This window comes from Zalophus californianus, chromosome 14 (assembly GCF_009762305.2).
Source record: "Zalophus californianus isolate mZalCal1 chromosome 14, mZalCal1.pri.v2, whole genome shotgun sequence".
NCBI lineage: Eukaryota > Metazoa > Chordata > Mammalia > Carnivora > Otariidae > Zalophus > Zalophus californianus.
In genome coordinates, this window is record NC_045608.1 from 53530560 (window position 1) to 53549367 (window position 18808).

The following is an 18808-nucleotide window of genomic DNA, read 5'->3' on the forward strand; positions in this document are numbered from 1 at the left end:
AAAAATTTCTTCAACTTAACACTAAGCTGGATAAAAAGTAAAATAAACTTACTGCTCTTTATTTTAGTATTACTTATGTCACAAAAAAATGTTTTTTGTCTACTGCTAGTTCTTTCATTCAAGAAATATTTACTATGCTTATGTTTTAGACATTACTTTAAGCACCGGAAAGAAAACAAAGAGCCTAAATCCTGCCCTCATGGAGCCTTCTATTAACTTTACAAGGAGAACTATAAAAACATTTTCATTGTAAAAAAATAAAATGAAATCATGAAGTTCATAGTTGGCTGCCTACTTGACTGTAACCTCCATAAAAACAAGGACTGTTTTTTCCACAACTGTATTCCCAGCCCCTAGCACCCGGTAGGCATTTAGGTGTTTGTTGAATGATTTCCAAGATACAGAACTGCTTTTTCTAACAAAAGAAAACTTTACTTAAATAATAATAAAACTTACTACATACCACTGATGTTGAGGTCATAATCTCCTGCTGTAATCACATTAGCTACTAATCCTTCCGCAGGCTGACTGCCAGAAACAACATCATTCAAAAGCTTCCGAATGGCTCCAGGCTGAGGTGGTTGGGTGATAATGTTGCTTACTGCTATCTTCAGATTTTTGATTACATGAAGCTGATTATTAGGATCTCTCATATGAACTTTTAAAAAAAAAAAGGAAAAAAAGTTGGAATTAATTCTACACAATGCATAACAACCCAACTATAACAACAATAAACAATTGGATTAATACTTCACAAAAAGAATGCTCAAATCAGAAAACAGAGGGGGTACCTGGGTGGCTCAGTCAGTTAAGCATCTGCCATCTGCCTTAGTCTCAGGTCATGATCCCAGGGTCCTAGAATCAAGTCCCATATCCAGCTCCCTCTCCCTCAGCCCCTCCCCTCTGCTTGTGCTCTTTCTCTGTCAAATAAATAAGAAATAAGAATTTTTGGGGCGCCTGGGTGGCCCAGTTGGTTAAGCATCTGCCTTCGGCTCAGGTCATCATCCCGGGATCCTGGGATCAAGCCCCATGTCAGAGCCTGCTTCTCCCTCTCCCTCTGCTCGCTGCTGCCCTTGCTTGTGCGCCCTCTCTCTCTAATAAATAAAATCTTTAAAAAAAAATTTTTTTTTTAAAAAGGGGGGTTGCCTGGGTAGCTCAGTCAGTTGAGCATCTGCCTTCGGCTCAGGTCATGACCCCAGGGTCCTGGGACTGACCCCGCATCGGGCTCCCTGCTCAGCAGGGAGCCTGCTTCTCCCTCTCTCTGCCTGCTGTTCCCCCTGCTTGTTCTGTCAAATAAATAAAATCTTAAAAAAAAAAAAAAAGAAAGAAAAAAGCAGAAATTCCAAATGGAACAGTCTTCCAGAAATACAACTGACTTAGACTACTTCCTTATATACCAAAAGGGCTAGCCAGACAGTCTAACCTCCCACAATGCTGCTACTGCTCCCAATTTTCCTATTTGTAGGTCCTTTCCTTCCCCCTGTGTTTGGACTTGCCAGGAACCAATCCCCATCCATACCAAAACCCTCATTCTCACCTCACCCTCAGACCAGTGCAGGGCAGTGTGACCTGTGAGATCTGTGGTATCAATGCCAAAAACAGTAAAGGGGAAGAAAGGGAAATTAAGTGCTGCATGTGGGCTTCCTCTGCTTCTCCTAGTGTATTGCCTGCATTCTCAGCCCTATTCTACCATCAAAAAAGTCAGTGCCCACCCTGGTGCAGGATGTTGATAGTAAGCAGGCTGTGCAGGTGCTAGAACATGAGGTATATGGAAACCCTGTATTCTCTGCTCAATTTCGCTATGAACATAAAACGGCTCCACAAAATAAAGTCTTCTTAAAAAAACAAAACAAAAAAAACCCCATAATGCCCAGATCCCTTCTCCTACCCCAGTATCTCCTTTTAAAAATAGACAATCTTTTAAAAATAGTATATATGGTATAAATATGTGTACTTATAAGAATAAATACATATGTAAAAAGTATACATGCAAATTCCATTATGATTGCCCACGATGAAAGGTAGGAAAGGGAACTTCAATGGTATAATGTTTGATTTCTTGTTAAAGGAAAGGAAAAAATACAATGTAAATATGACATAAAGATTAATATTAATTGGTTCTGCATAATGGGGAGCTGGGTAGTAGGAAATTCGCTTCTCTGAATTCATTTGTTTTCTAATTTAAATAAACACACACAAGCCTCTCTCCCTAATTAAACTTCGCAGATAGTCTATGAAATAGAGAAAATGAAAAATATGAAAATACCATGTTGTATTTCTGATATTTTAAGAATATATTGTGTAGGGGCACCTGGGTGGCTCAGATGGTTAAGCGTCTGCCTTCAGTTCAGGTCATGATCTCAGGGTCCTGGGATCGAGCCCTGCATCGGCTTCCTGCTCAGCAGGAAGCCTGCTTCTCCCTCTCCCTCTACTGTTCCCTGTGCTTGTGCTCTCTCACTCTCTCTGTCAAATAAAGAAATAAAATCTTAAAAAAAAAAAAAGAATATATTGTGTAAGTATTCTCCCTAAAGTTGGTCTATAATTGTTAAATAACAGAAGTAGCCATGTGTGTATTAAATGTCTCTCAAAATTTTAAATTGGCTAATTTTCTTTTAGTATTCCTAAGTGTTAACACAAAAAAAGACATTCTAGGGGTGCCTGCCTGGCTCAGTCCATAGAACACTGACTTTTGGTTTGGGAAGGGGGGTTGTGAATTAGAGCCGCACGCTGAAGGTAAAGGTGCTTAAAAAAAAAAAAAAAAAAAAAGACATTCTATGTTCAGAAGTGATTTATTAGGTAATCCTACTAATAAATCCAGAAATGAGTTAACAGATGTGGCAGCCAGCTTCTGAAATGGTCCCCAATGACGCCATATTTTGTGTTATACATACTCTTGTGTAGTCCCTTCCCACATCCCAGGGTTGGCATATGTGACCAGTAGAACACAGTAAAAGCAAGGGCATATTACTTCTGAAATAGCATTATAAGAGTACAGCTCTTACCTTGGGTTCTCTCTTTCATCACTCCCTTTGACAGAATCTAACTGCCTCGCCATGGGGACACTCAGGGAGCCTGTGGAGAGGCCTACATGGCACAGGACAGAGGTCTCGGGACAACTTCTAGTGAGGAAATTAGACTTGCCAACAATCCCATGAGTGAGCTTGGAAGCAGATCCTCCAGCCCTTGATGACTATAGTCTCTGCCGACAGTTCCACTGCAACCTCAAGAGAGACCCTGAGCCAGAACCACCCAGCTAAGCCACTCCCAGATTCCTGAGAAACTGAAAGATGATAAATGCTTTTTTTTTTCCCCACCCAGCTAAATTTTGGAGTAATTTGTTACACAACAATAGATAAGTAAAACACGGGAGTATCACAAAACTAACCTAATAAAAAGGAAGATAAAGAGCTAAGAATGATTAAGAGAAATGCTCTTAAAAAACTCACACACAAAAAATTCAAAAGCTCGGCTTAATTAAGAGTACAACATCACAAAAGCTGACTTTATGTATCACATAACATCTCAATTTCAAAATAAAATCTAGCTCTACCACTGTCTTACTTATATAAGTTACCATATAATTTCTTGAATACTGTTATTATGAAGTAACATTTCCCAGTATGTGCAGTTCCATGGAATACTTTTTCCTCAAGCTAGTTAAAAGTTATTTTAGAAATATCGATTCCAGGGCGCCTGGGTGGCTCAGTCGTTGGGCGTCTGCCTTTGGCTCGGGTCATGATCCCAGGGTCCTGGGATCAAGTCCCACATCGGGCTCCCTGCTCTGTGGGAAGCCTGCTTCTCCCTTTCCCACTCCCCCTGCTTGTGTTCCCTCTCTCACTGTGTCTCTGTCAAATAAATAAAATCTTAAAAAAAAAAAAAGAGAAATATCGATTCCAGGTTCAAATAAATTTGAGAAATATAGGATTAAGTTTTTAAAAGGTCTCTTTATACCAGGTGTTCCGAGAGCCTTTAATGTGCTAAACGACACTGTAATTCTCCCAAACACATCTACTCAAAGGAAACTTATTTGATCACAAAATTCATTTCCAGAGAACTTATAATACATCGGGTGTTCTATGGAACATATTTTGAAAAATGGAATGATATTTTTTATGTTTTTACCTAGCACAAGAAACTTTACTGTATAAAGCAAACCTCAATTGCTGGGTAAAAATCATAACCTGTACAAAAATGACACAAACAATATATATATATCTAAATTTTGAAAACTTGACTTGAATTTACCCCCTCTGGTACTTGAAGTAGTTAAGCTTGATGAAAATTTTTTTTGATGAAATACTAACTTTTTAAAAGAAACTTAAGAAAACTAGAGGCAGTTAAGTATCCTTCAAAGGTCCCTCAGAAAATACTCAAGATTTATATAAAAATTACATTCTATTCTTTTTAAACCCTTAAATTTAATCCATTTTAAAATAATAATATATACCTTTTGAAAGTAAAAATCAAATACTTACAAAAGTTGGTGTTTAAGTGAAATTTTCTTAAGTCTTATGTCTAAATGATGTGTTGAAAACTGCTTAGAATTATTGAAGAACTATCACTATGACAGCAAAACAGTAAGGTGTGGTTAAGTAATACTACCACCACTACTCTTTGAATGGATGGCCAGTGGAAATTTCTCAAGCAGTATTAAGATTACAAACTTTGTGTTGAAATGACAAATATATATTCTTTAAGTTTCAAACATGTATCTAGCATAATGATCATAAAAATATATTTAATTACTGTTATTTAATACAAATAAATACTTGTTGGGTTTTAAAAAATGTATCCAAGGAATCTAGAATGGTTCTCCACTGCCTATTAAGGCACTACACACGCATGGTATTCAAATTTGTTTTCTCAACCCTCCCAGTACAGCTTTAAACCATGTGCTTCTCTACTGACATCTAAAAAAAAAAAAAAGTCCCATGGAAATACTCAACAGTGTACGTTGATAGCTCAGTAGTCAAAGCAAGGTTTGACCTCAAATACCCGCAGGCCAGAAATGGAGTCCAGTAATTTTTTAAACATTCCTTTCTCCTCCTAAGGAAATTTTAGCTGTTTTGGTTAGTTGTATTCTTAAATTACGTGCCTGAAGTTATATTCTCATGCCTCATTGCCTAAAGATAAGCTAACTTCGAGGAATCCCCACACTTGAGACCAAAAAAAAAAAAAAAGTAGCCTTTTCTGGATGGCAAAGAACCCCAAAATTTATTTACCAACAAAAAAAATTAAACCACAGAAAAATTAAGTCTTTTCACCAAATTTCTAATGCCACCAAAGTCTATGCCCCAATCTTGAACTTTGAAATCGTTATCAACTCCTATTTACCCTTATAAACCAAACAATTCTAATCTCCCCGATTTGATACCCTTGCTCAAGAATCTATGACTGCTATACACTTAACCATTAGATATGAAATCCAAAATCCCTTTCCTAGAATTCAAGACCCTCCCTCATCTGGGAATTTTCCCTTACTATCCTGTACTCTGATAGGGACAGTTTCCTTACTGTTCCCCAACCACTCAATCATAATTTACACCTTTTGCCCATGCCATTCTAACCTCACCCCCTCAACAGGGAATGCTGGCACTTTTCCTTTCCACCAACTCTCTCCTCAAGGATGAAAGTCCAATTCATTGTATTTCTTCCCTAAATCTTTTGCAGTTTACAGAAGGAAATCAGAATACTGAAGTGAGCCCCTATTCACTGCACCATTCAATGCAGAAGGAAGAAGCCAGATGTGGTCACTGGGCAATTGAAATGTCTAGTCCAAACTAAAATATAAATGTCTAAATGCGCACCAAAGTTCAAAGAGTTGGCAACAGAAAAAGAATGTAAAATACAAAGATGTTTTATAATGATTACATGTTGAAATGCTAACTTTAGAAATACTAAAACTAATTTCACCTGTTTAACTTTTTTTATAATGTGACTATTAAATAATTTAAAATTGTGTATGTGACTCCCATTTTATTTCTACTAGATAGCACTGCTCTCTAGTGTGAATAAACAATTCTACTGCCAGGAGATAAGATGCCCTAAGAACACCTTGAGTCACACTGCCTGTTTTTAAATCTTTCCCACATGGAAGACTGTGGACAAGTTAACATTTCTATGCCTCAATGTCCTCAAATTTAAAATGGTGATAAGTTAGCTACCTCATATTATTCAATGAGAACTAAAAGAGAAAGCTAAATACAGCAGGTATCAGGTATTAGTATTATTCTTTATTAACAAAGCAGGAAAGGGCATACACATCAAAGTCAAACAGATTCTCACATTTTTTTAAAGACTTTAAGAATGTAGGGCACTTTGTTGTTCTTGTTGATTTACTATAACACTGGAGGAGCTGAGACTGATGACTAAGGCACAAGCTGAAGAATCCCAAGAGTTCCCAAACTTTTTTTGGACAGCTCCTGCTCTCCTTTAAATAATAAAGTGAACTTACGGAGCTATTCTCCCAAAGAATACACACCTGTGGCATGTAAATACATAAATTTATGGCACAGCGCTTTTTGTGGAGAAATCATCATAACCAAATAAACATCATAGTCGTTCGCTTGACACAGCCTTGTTATAGAACCCTTCATTTTATACAGCCCTTAACAAAGAACTTCACCTATACTTTTATGTTCTGTTCAGAAAGGCAGAAGTATCATTGGTTAAATACTCAGGAGTTTTACTCTGCTTATTTCTCCCTAATAAAGAACCTAAAGGTGGAGAAAACAGGTAGCTCTTAAATAAAAGACACATTTCTCCTGTTAATTAAACTTTTATCTGAAAAGCTAAATTTTAGGACTTTTCCATTCCTATAAATCTATTCAACTCCAACAATCTAGATTAATTACAACTTGTCCTTACTTCCTCGTCCATCAAGCAAAATGCTATTACAAGTTATTATTTTCATAACATTTTTTGGGAAGACGTTAAATGTTATATACCTACTAAAATGTTTATATTTTCAAAGAAAATACATGAAATAACTAAACAGAAGCTTAGAGACAGACCCCATTACCCGAAGAATGTAATATTCAAGACAACTTTGAAAGTCCAGTTTAACACCCAGAGGAAGATGATTCGTCTTCTTTACTAAGACATCGGTTTAAGAGGCAGCATCTTCCTACCCTTACCCGCCTTGCAACTCTCTAATTCCCTCCCTATGGCCGTTGAAAACCGTCTCAACGCCCTTCTCTGGGGTTCATGTTTTTCTTTCCTCTAATTACCGAGCAGCTCGGCTTGTCCCGGGAAGAAGGAAAGTGCCCAGAAAAACTGGAGGTTAGGACCGCGCTGTCTTGACAACCTCACTCATGGCCCCTCCCCCAGCCGCCGCCGGAGACACCGCGGGGCCCTAGCCCCAGACGCCACTCTACCGGCTCCAAGATGTAAACATCGCCCTTTTCTTCCCTGCCCGCTCCCAACTTCCTTCTCCCGGCCCGGCTTTGAGGGAGCACAGTGAAAAAGGGAGGAGACCACATACCCTCCGAAGTGAGGCGAGAGAAGGGCTTAAGCAACTCCGCGAAGCTAAGGTGATTGAGACGAGTGAGCCGCTCGGCTTCGTCGCTGCACAGAGCGGCGACACAGGGGACGAAGGAGTCCGGGATTAGCTCCTGCACTGATTGTACACACTGGGCCATCGCCGCGGCACAAGCAGCGGCGGCGCCCGCCCTCCGGCCCACTCTCAGAGGCTGATCCTGCGGCTGCAGCAGCTACTGCCGCCGCCCGCCGGCCTAGCCCGGCCGGGCGGGGCCCCGCACTGAAGCCTTGAGACCAATAGAAGGAACAGACGCCGCTGCCTCGGCTCCCGGGCACACAACACCGACCCCTCCCCGGCACCGCCGCTCCTCAGGGCTCGCCCCGGCGTCCTCGCATTCCACCCCGATAGGTGGAGACGCCGACAATCGCCAGTTAATCCTCCCGACGGCAAAGCCTTGGTCACTGCCCGACCGGAACCGCCATATTGAGGCCGAACCCTGACCCACCGGCAGTACCCGTCCCGACAGGCCCCGCGCTCGCCCTTCACGTGACGGTATTAAAGGAGTCGATGGGGGCGGGGGGAAAGAGCCGAGGAGAGGGAAGTGAAGAGCGACGGAGGCCGGTGGGAAGGCTGGCGCCGGAAATGGTGGGGTGGGTGGACCCCTACGGGGAGGGGCGGGGCTACCAACGCGGTGGGCGGAGCCAAAACAGGAGTCGCGCGACTTTAGGCCTGGTTTTCAGGCGGGCCATTGGCAAAACCAAGAGAGCTGCTGGGGGGCGAGCGCACAGGTCAACGTTCGAGATCCGTCTGTCACAGTGGTGGGGGTGCTCGCTCGCCTTCCACGCGAGCCGGCTCTGTTTGGAGCCCCCTAGAAACAATAGGCAAATAATGTGGCTTTCGCTCTGCTTCCCGAGCTCCCGGTAGAACGGCAAGGGGCACCTGCTCACGGAAGAGTGGTTCCCGTGGCGCCGGCCTGAACAGACCTGGTATCACTTGAACACAAGCATGCTTTTAGAAGAGGACTACCACGAACGAACGTGGACGCAACCAGTGAACAGAAATGTGTATGCTGCCATTAACGCGAGTGTAACGGAAAACTCGCGCTACTGCGTTTTTGTTGGTCGCAGGGAAAGAGTATGCTTGCAAACGTCTGAGTCTGTCGTCCGCAGCCTCGTCCTTTATTTCACTATGCCGGGAGGTTTTCTTCGTAGCCGTAGAGGTGAGAAGCCAGTAATTGTTTACCAAATGGAGTCCTAAACTGGCTTCCGTTCTTAGCATTCCTTTTTATAGATTGTTCTTTACGTAAGTAGAAGTGAATGAAAGGGATTCTACCATCGTGTCACGGAATTGCTTGAATCCCTTCTGAATTGTTTGCCAAAAATATAAAGCAAGGAAAAATACAACGCTCTATCGCGATTTTATGGTACCCTGGCTTTCCCAACACGAGTATTTCAAATTGTCGGATTGTTTGGCGCCTTGAGGTTTTTACCGTAATAAGAATTTATAACAAGCAAGAGGTATACCTTCCTCTTGTAAATAGAGAGATGGGAGGTAAGAAAGGACAAAAGGACATAATGACTTGACAGCTAAGCCACAAATCAGTTTAGAAAAGATAACGTGCAAGTTGAGGATCTGGAAATTCATTTTAAAACTATTTGTGCCTGAGCACCTCTTGGAAATTCTTGTATCCCCAGGAGCACGCATTTCCTTTTGAATACCTCAGATCTCAATCCCTTATGTGAGAATCCCGTACAAGTGAGTATGACTCAAGTTATATATATATATTACATATATTTTTTTCCTTTGGTTAAGAGGACTCCTCAGTGCAAGCATACTATATTTAGCACTCAGCTCAAAGTAAGAATTAAAAAGGCAACATATTTTTTACACTAAAGTTAAAACTAGTTGTATTAGGCTCTCTGAGAAAGGACTTTGAAGAGTAATTTAGCCTGAATGAATTTTTTGAGATAGTTATATTCCATAAAATTCACCCCTTTAAAGTGTACATTTCAGTGGCTTCTAGTATATTTGAAGTGGCACAACCATTGCTTCTATCTAATTCCAGGACATTGTCATCACCCTAAAAAGAAGCTTGGTACTCATTAGCAGTCCCTGTCTACCCCTCACCCCTTTCAGCCCAGGGCAATCACTAATTTACTTTCTGTCTTTATAGATTTATTTATTCTGAACATTACATATAAATGGAATCATACAATATGTCACTTTTTGTGTCTGACCTCCTTCACTTAGCATAATGTTTTCAAGGTTCGTTCATGTGTCAGTATTTCATTCCTTTTTATGGCTGACCCGAAATGGATTTTTGTCTTATGCATTGACTTTACAGTCTAACACCACATTCACACATAGTGTTTCCAGTAAGTAACTCACTGTAAAAAACTATTTCTTCCCATTCTCTCCTCGTCTTCTAAGGTGTTCATCTTCTAAAGTGTTGTCCTCATCTAAAGTTTAATGCTGAGTCACTGCCACATCTGCTTTCCAGGCTGCAGGATGGAGAAAAGAGAATGGAAAAGCACATGATTAATGGTTTAGGATCAAATTGTATTAGTGGCATTCAAAAATTTCACTCACATTCCACTGGCCTCAGTGAGTCTCAGGATCACACATATCTCCAACAGAGACTGCAAAACATAGGCTTCTCTTGTTAAATGAAGAGGAGGAGAGGGAATATTATTTAAAAAGTCAAGGGTGGGGCACCTGGGTGGCTCAGTCGTTAAGCGTCTGCCTTCGGCTCAGGTCACGGTCCTGGAGTCCTGGGATGGAGCCCCACATTGGGCTCCCTGCTCAGCGGGAAGCCTGCTTCTCCCTCTCCCACTCCCCCAGCTTGTGTTCCATCTCTCACTGTGTCTCTCTGTCAAATAAATAAATAAAATATGTAAGTAAATAAATAAATAGATAGATAAATAAATAAAAAGTCCAAGGGTGTCCACCACACTCTATTAGGAATGAGGTATCCTGCGGAATGTATTTGTATGGGGTCCATGATACCACACATCTCTCGTTTCTCTGATTCCTCTGGACACTGGCCCTTTTTTATCACACGTCCTCTCGACTATTCACTGTGTCCAGGAAAAATTAGATGGCTATGATTGTCCAGGCTTTGGCCATGTGCCCACCCTTGAAGTCAAGAGGATAGGGTCTATCACTAAAAGAGAGGCAACTTGTTGGACAAAATAGTAACAACACAAACAACTAAGGACCTTTTTTCCAGTATTAAATATGAGAACCAGCTTCCTTCTCTCCCCAAAATAAAAGAATGCTGTAAAACCTGCTAAGCCAATGGGCTTATATTTATATCTATACTGTGTTATCAGACATTCATTGATTGTTTTATTTTGTGTGTATGGTATTGCCATTCTCTTCTGATGGCTGGTAAAGTCAAGTTTAAAGAACACAGACGCTGAAGTCATAGAGGGGGTTCAAAGGAGTGCTACCACTTGTGAATAGAAATAATATCACCTTTATTGGTCACTATCTACCAAGCACAATGCTTGATGTTCTCTACTACTTCTGCTTCTGACACAAACCCTGAGAAGTACATGCATTGCCAATTTTCAGATGTAGAAACTGAAGCACAGATCAGTTAATTAATTTGCCCAAAGATAATCAGCACTGGAGCCAGGAACAAAACCAGCACAGTTTAACCCTAGAGACTTGATCACTAGGATAAATTGCTTTTCCATGTTTCCTTCCTTTGAAATCACCTCCACAAGTTTTAGTTTGCAACAGCATACATAGTTTTAGCAAGAAATCTGTGGCTTTTGACAAGTCCCTTATCTTTTCTGAGCCTCACATTCTTATCTGTAAGCTTAGAAAATTGGGGCTAGAAGATATCTTGTATTTGTTTCAATGTGAAGATCTGAGAATCTTTCCACTATTATTAAATTTCACTGTGTCAACAATAGATGGTGCTATTGAGTATTGGCTTTAAAACCCGGTAAAAACCACTCTTAATTACTGAGTGCATAGTCATCACATAGGTAATACCTACCTGTATATCAGAGCTTTAGAGGTCAGGGGATGCCAAGCATATTTATACGTTAAAAGTTTTTTAAGCTCAAAGATTTTACATTATGTTACTTGAAAACCCTAGGGGGGAAAACGACTTAAATATGTAATCCATATATTGGCCCACATTTTTTATTTTATTTACTGCACTGGATGTTTTAAGATTATTTATTAATGTTCTAAAATTAACATGACACCCATTTCCTGATTATTTTAAAGATGAATCATAACTGCAGTGTTGTACTCCAAAGCCCATAATTCTATTTTTATACTTAGAGGTTTTTAAGCTCCATATGAGTCTTCTCTAATTAAATCTGCAGGTAAAAATCTTTTATAAATATTTTTCTCCCTTATGCTTCTAAAATAAGGGATAATATTAATGTTTGCTTTTTTTTTACTATTTGCTTTTAAATGAGATATTAATACTTCCAAAAACTGGGTAAAAATGTAGCAAAAATCCATATTATACTCAATGGTGAAATATAAGAATCATTTACTTTAAAGTCAGGATAAAACAAAGATGTCCATTATCACTGTTTCTATTCAATACTTCTCTAGCTTTCTATAAGAGCAGCTAAAGAAGAAAAAAATAAGCAAAATTTAGAGGATTTCAAAAGGAAGAAACAAGGGGCCCCTGGGTGGTGCAATCAGTTAAGCTTCCAACTCTTGGTTTTGGCTCAGGTCATGATCTCAGAGTCGAGATTGAGCCCTATGTTGGGCCCCAAGCTCAGTGAGGACTCTGCTAAAATTTCTCTCTCCCTCTCCCTCTGCCCTTCCCTGTACTAGTTTGCTCTGTCTCTCTAAAATAAATAAATAAATCTTAAAACAAAAACAAAAGGAAGAAACAAAATTTTGCTCATTTTAGGGGTGCTTGGGTGGCTTAGTCAGTTAAGTGTCTCGCTTTTGCTCAGGTCATGATTCCAGGGTCCTGGGATCAAGCCCTGTGTCATTGGACTCACTGCTCAGGGGGGAGTCTGCTTCTCCCTCTCCCTCTCCCCCTCTCCCTGCTTGTGCTCCACCCCCTCTCAAATAAATGAATAAAATGTTTTTTTAAAAAGTATACTCATTTGGGAATGATATAGTGAACTAGATATATATAGGTACCTTCATCATATATATGTGGCTATTCATCTCTTCATTTGCTTTCCCAGAAGTAGAAGGCAGAACTCATATTTTTAGCTCCTAGACTTAAGGCATCATCATTTGACTTGGTTTTGGTCAGCTAGACATATACTTGCAAGAATTCTATCTGAAAGTGTATTGTGTGAGAAAACATGTTTTTGGAGAACTTTAATTTATGCTCTCATTGGTAGTGGCAGAGGCACCATAAAGATGTCAATTCTACCAAAATTAATCTATAGGTTCAATGCAATTTCAATCAGAATACCCACAGAGATTTTATGGAATTTGACAAACTAATCCTAAAATCCGTATTTAACAGCAAAGGTCTAAGAATAGTTAGATAATTTTGAAGGCAAATACCAAGGGATTTATTCTACCAGCAAGCCAGACATACTAAGGTTATAACACAGTTATTAAAAGACAGGCATAGTTGAGTAGGCCAATGGAATAGAATAGAGAGCTGCAAGATAGACCAACTTGAAACATGAACAAAGCAATGCAGAAAGGATAAATTATTCGAAAAACGGTGCTTTAATAATTGGTTATCTCTGGAACAAAAACCCAATTCATTCAAAAAATCAGATCAGGTAGAGAAAAGATGCAAATAATAGTAGCAAACCTTACTTGATGTTTATTACATGCCTGCTATAGTTTTAAGCATTTTACATATGCCAACTCTTCTTCCTTCTAACAGCCCTATGTAGTAGACATGGTTAATATCATCCATTTTATAAATGAGGAAACTGAGGCAAAAGAGGTTAGTTAAATTGTCTCAGAGCTGTGATTTGAACTTAGGTAATCTGCCTCTTGAATCTGTTTTAATATGCTGTACACTGAAACGCTATATGGCACATTTTTTTTTTTTTAAGATTTTATTTGTTTAATTAGAGAGCAGGGGGAAGGGCAGAGGGAAAGGAAGAGAGAGAATCTCAAGCAAACTCCATGCCAAGCATGGAGCCCCATGCAGGGCTCTATCTCACGACCCCGAGATCATGACCTGAGCCAAACTCAAGAGTTGAATGCTTAAGCGACAGAGTCACCCAAGCACCCCTGGGAAGGGCAGATTTCTAAAACAAGATTCCAAAAGTGGATATCCTAACAGAAAAGATTGATAATTGAATTTAAGAACTTCTTTTCGGGGCGCCTGGGTGGCTCAGTCGTTAAGCGTCTGCCTTCGGCTCCGGTCATGATCCCAGGGTCCTGGGATTGAGTCCTACGTCGGGCTCCCTGCTCGGCGGGAGGCCTGCTTCTCCCTCTCCCACTCCCCCTGCTTGTGTTCCCTCTCTGTGTCTCTCTCTGTCAAATAAATAAATAAAATCTTTAAAAAAATAAAAATAAAAAAAGAACTTCTTTTCATCAAAAGACCACAAAGATAGCAAAAATACAAGCTACAAATGTGAAAAGATACATATTTACACTAAAGAACTATGATTAATAAGAAAAAAAGGAAACAATACAATGGAAAAATAGACAAGTGACAGTCATTTCACAAAAGAGGAAGCTTGAACTGTCAATAAACATTTAAATATTCTCAAAGTTAAAAAAAATGGGCAAAGGATATGAATAGATGGTTCTCCAAAGAAAGATAATAAATAGGCAATAAGCACATGAAAAGAAGTTCAACATCATTAATCATCAGGGAAATGAAAATCAAACCATACTAAAACACCACTTCACGCCCAGTAGGATAGCTATAATCAAAGAACAAAGAATAGCAAGTGAGAGAACGATGTGGAGAAATTTGAGCCTTCTGGGGTGCCCGAGTGGCTCAGTCGTTAAGCGTCTGTCTTCGCTTGAGTCGTGATCCTGGGGTCCTGGGATTGAGCCCTGCACTGGGCTCCCTGCTCGGCGGGGAGCCTGCTTCTCCCTCTCCCACTCCCCTTGCTGTGTTCCCTCTCTCACTGTGTCTCTCTCTGTCAAATAAATAAATAAAATGTTTAAAAAAAAAAAAAGAAAGACATTCAAGCCCTCTTATACTGCTGGTGAGAAGGTTAAAGTGGTGCCGTGGTCTGGAAAACAGCTCCTTAAACAGTTTCTCGAGCGCCTGGGTGGCTCAGTTGGTTAAGCGACTGCCTTCGGATCAGGTCATGATCCTGGAGTTCTAGGATCGAGTCCCGCATCGGGCTCCCAGCTCAGCAGGGAGTCTGGTTCTCCCTCTGACCCTCCCCCCTCTCGTGTGCTCTCTCTTTCTCAAATAAATAAATAAAATCTTTTAAAAAAAAACAGGGTTTCTCAACTACTAAACAGAGTTACCATATGATGCAGCACTTTTACTCCTAGGAGAAATGAAAATGTATGTCCACATAAAAACTTGTATATGAACATTCATAATGGTATTATTTGCAATAGCCTAAGAGTGGAAACAGTCCAAATGTTCATCAACTGATGAATGAATAAGTATATATCATGTAACAGAATATTAATATTACTGATACATGTTACAAAGATGAACCCTGAAAACATGCTACATGGAAGAAGCCAGTCATAAAGGACCACATATGATTCCATTTATATGAAATATCCAGAATAGGTAAATCTATAAAGATAGAAAATAGGTTAGGGGTGGGGGCAGAGAGCAGAGGAGGAATGGAAGAGTTGGAAGGTTATGGCTAAGGACTGCCAGGCTTCTTTTTGGGGTAATACAAATATTCTAAGATAATTGTGATGATGATGCATAACTCTGTGAACGTGCTAAAAAGCCACTGCTTTGTGTAATTTAAGTGGGTGAATTGTATGTTACATGAATTATATCTCAATACACTTGTTACTTTAAAAAGTGCACCTGCAATAATTTGCAATTAAAAAAAAGAGAGATGAGGAAAAGCATTACAATTTGTGTTATAAAGTCTGGTAACAACAAAACCATAAATGGAAAGAAATTCTAGTCATGGTTCTTCCAGTGTCTAGTTGTAAGATCTTGGAACACTAGTCACTTACCTTTATGATCTCAAGAATCATCTCCTATAGATTAAGGATTGTATCAATGCTAGTAACTCATGATTCTAAACAATTGTTCTTAACTTTTAGGATCACAGATCTCTTTGAGAAGTTGATAAACATCAGGAGCATTCTGTAAATCAGAAACAAAGCGCTGTTAATTACTATTAATATTTAATATTCTGAAAATTGAGGCAAATGAAATAAAAATAAATAGTGTAAATATTGGGAAAGAAAAACAGGTTGTTATATACTCAGAAAACCTAGACAAATTTTACTGAAAAAAAACCCATGAGAATTAATAAAAGTATTCAAGAAAGGGTCCTAAATTCATAAAATCAATAGCAATGAACAAGAATAACCTAATTAGAAAATTTTTTTAGGGTGCCTGGGTGGCTCAGATGGTTGGGCGTCTGCCTTTGGCTCAGGTCATGATCCCAAGGTCCTGGGATCGAGTCCCGCATCAGGCTCCCTGCTCAGCGGGGAGCCTGCTTCTCCCTCTGCCTCTCTCTCTCTGTGTCTCTTAATAAATAAAACATCTTTAAAAAAAATTTTTTTAAAGATATCACATTCAAATCCATACTCCTGAATTAGAAGGTTATCTCAATCAGTGAAAATTTCAGTTATTTTTCAGATATTTGGGATTTTTCGGATCTGTTTCTAGTATTGATTTGTAACTTAATGCCATTGTGGTCAAAACATTGTATGAATGAATGATTTTAAATTATTGAGAGTTGGTTTAAGGCTCAGAATATGGTCTGTCTTGGTAAATGTTCTGTGCATACTTGAAAAAAATTAGGTATTCTGCTTTTGTTGGGAGGGTGTTTTCTAAATGTTAATTAGGTAACATTGATTGGTCATGTTCTTCAAGTCTTTTATATCTTTGCCTTGTATTCTTATATCTATCTGTTATATTTATGTTATCTTATTATTATCTGTTTATTCTTAGGGCTGCTGTAACAAAAAATTCTAAGATAATTGTCACAAACTGAGCGACTTAAAACAACAGAAATTTATTTTCTCGCAGCTTTGGAGTCTAGAAGGCCAAAATCAAGGTGTCAGCAGGGCCATTCTCCCTTGGAAGGCTCTAGAGCAGAATCTTCTTCCTCTTCCCTTTTCTAGCTTATGTTGGATACTGACAATCCTTGGCATTCCTTGGCTTGTGGCAACTCTAGCCTCTGACTGTTACCACGTGGATTTCTTCCCTATGTCTCTGTGTCTTCAAATCTCTCTCCTTATAAAGACATGACTTATTGAATTTAGGGCCCACTGTAATTCAATATGACCTCATCTAACTTGATTACATCTGTGAAGATCCTATTTTCAACTATTTTCACATTTATAAATATAGAGGTTAGGACTTCAACACATCTCTTTCCTGATGCATTTGAACCCACAGCACTGTCCTTCTGTCTATTTTCATATCTTACATCTATCCTCTGTTTCTTTAGACTTAAAGTGGATTTTTTGGTTTACATCTATTAATTATTGCGAGAGAAATCTGAAAATCTCTGACTGTAATTGTGTGTTGGTCCATTCCTCATTTCAGTTCTACCAGTTTTTGCTTTATGTAATTTGAAGCTCTCTATTTGGTGCATTAACATTTGGTATTGTAAGTCCTCTTGATAAATAGCCTTCTTTGTTAAGAATGCACACTATCATTGCTCCTATTCAGCATAATACTGAAGGTCTTGTTAGCATAGTAAGGAAAGAAAGAAATATATGGTTTATGGATCAGAAAGAAAAGTAAAATAAGTCATTATTTGGCCGATGATATTATTTTTTTAAAAGATTTTATTTATTCATGAGAGACAGAGAGAGAGAGAGAGAGAGAGAGAGAGAGAGGCAGAGGAAGAAGCAGGCCCCCCAAGGAGCAGAGAGCCTGATGGGGGACTCTATCCCAGGACCCCAGGATCACGACCTGAACCAAAGGCAGACACTTAACCATCTGAGCCACCCAGGAGCCCCGACGATATTATTTAGAGAGAAAATTTTTTTTATTATCATAGAAAAATTATTTACAACAGAAAGAGTTCTACAGGTTTGCTAGATAAAAGATCAAAAAATCAATTGTGCTTTTACATATCAACAACAGATACCTAGAAAATAGACATTTGAAAAGATACATTTTTCAATAGCAATTAAATATTTGACCTTATTGGAATATATATATAATATATATTTATGTGTATGACACATATAATTTTTAAAACATGGAAGTATTTTGGGAAGAAAACTACAAAACTTTATTGAAAAACTATTTTTTTTGAAAAACTAAATAATTTAAAAGAATACTTAAGTAAATAGATATACTTTTATTATGGACTCAACACTGTGAAGATGACAGTTCTTCCCAAATTAATCTGTAAATTCAATTCTAAAATTAAGAATATGAGGAATCACAAAAGAAGCAATCAGTAAATTTTACTACTTCAAAATTTAAAACTATTATTTAGCAAAAAATGTAATATTCAGAAAATAACATGACAGGAAGAAAGATTTATCATAAACATAATAAAAAGCAAATATGTTTTGGGGTGCCTGGATAGTGTAGTCAGTTGAGCATCAGACTTTTGGCTCAGGTCATGATTGCATGAGTTGTGGGATTGAGCCCCACATCAGGCTCCACGCTGAGTGCGGAGTCGGCTTGGGTTTCTCTCTCCTTTTCCCTCTGCCCCTCTCCACATGTTTCTCATTTATAGTTTCTATAAAGCCTTTCAGTGAGAAACATATTTGCTTTTTGTTATATTTATGATAAATCTTCCCTTCTATCTTTTTGTTTTTATGTATATCTCAAATCAGTCCCACTTCTTTCCATCCTCAGTTATTGCCTCACTTTCCTGTTTCATTACACCTCACCTCAATTTTTCAATAGCTCATTAATTGCTCTTTCAGAAACTTCCAGTCTTGCCCAGCTTCAATTATTCTCTAGAGTGAACTCTCTAAAATGCATATCTAAACATGTAATTCACTTCCATAAAAATTGTCAGTGACTCCCTATGGGGGGCATGACATAGTAGGATATATTTTGACCTCACCTACTATGTCATAGTCCTGACATGACATAGTAGGATATATTTTGACCTCACCTTTGTCCTCCCACCAGTCTCTTGCCCCTCAAATGCATTCTGCTCAAATTTCACCTTCTCATGAGATACAATTCTGACTTTCAAGTTTAGCAATAATGTGTACTTCTACATGTCTCATAGCATACTTTAATATAAAATCTATCTCATTGTATAA

The 18808-nt window shown here is 38.9% G+C and overlaps 1 protein-coding gene and 1 long non-coding RNA gene across 8 annotated transcripts in view; one reads left to right on the top strand and one right to left on the bottom strand.

Annotated features, from left to right (window-relative positions):
• TRAPPC8 (trafficking protein particle complex 8) overlaps window positions 1-8118 on the bottom strand; it is an 87975-nt gene extending 79857 nt beyond the window's left edge. Inside the window, exons 1-2 of one of the 6 annotated variants that reach the window (XR_003516958.1) lie at window positions 7484-8118; window positions 464-658 (exon numbers count right to left, since the gene is read on the bottom strand). Coding sequence is in view for 5 of the 6 variants with exons in the window: in XM_027576499.1 (XP_027432300.1) it covers window positions 464-658; window positions 7484-7640 (352 nt within the window). In the remaining variant the exon portion in view is untranslated. Of the gene's footprint in view, window positions 1-463; window positions 659-3002; window positions 3654-7483 lie in introns of those variants that run through there. The other 5 variants (XM_027576499.1, XM_027576495.1, XM_027576494.1 and 2 more) reach the window with 5 other exon arrangements.
• Window positions 8119-8139: 21 nt separating this feature from the next.
• LOC113912781 overlaps window positions 8140-18808 on the top strand; it is a 34384-nt gene continuing 23715 nt past the window's right edge. For both annotated transcript variants that reach the window (XR_003516960.1, XR_003516961.1), the window contains exon 1: window positions 8140-9235. This is a non-coding gene — a long non-coding RNA (uncharacterized LOC113912781). The remainder of the gene's footprint in view (window positions 9236-18808) is intronic.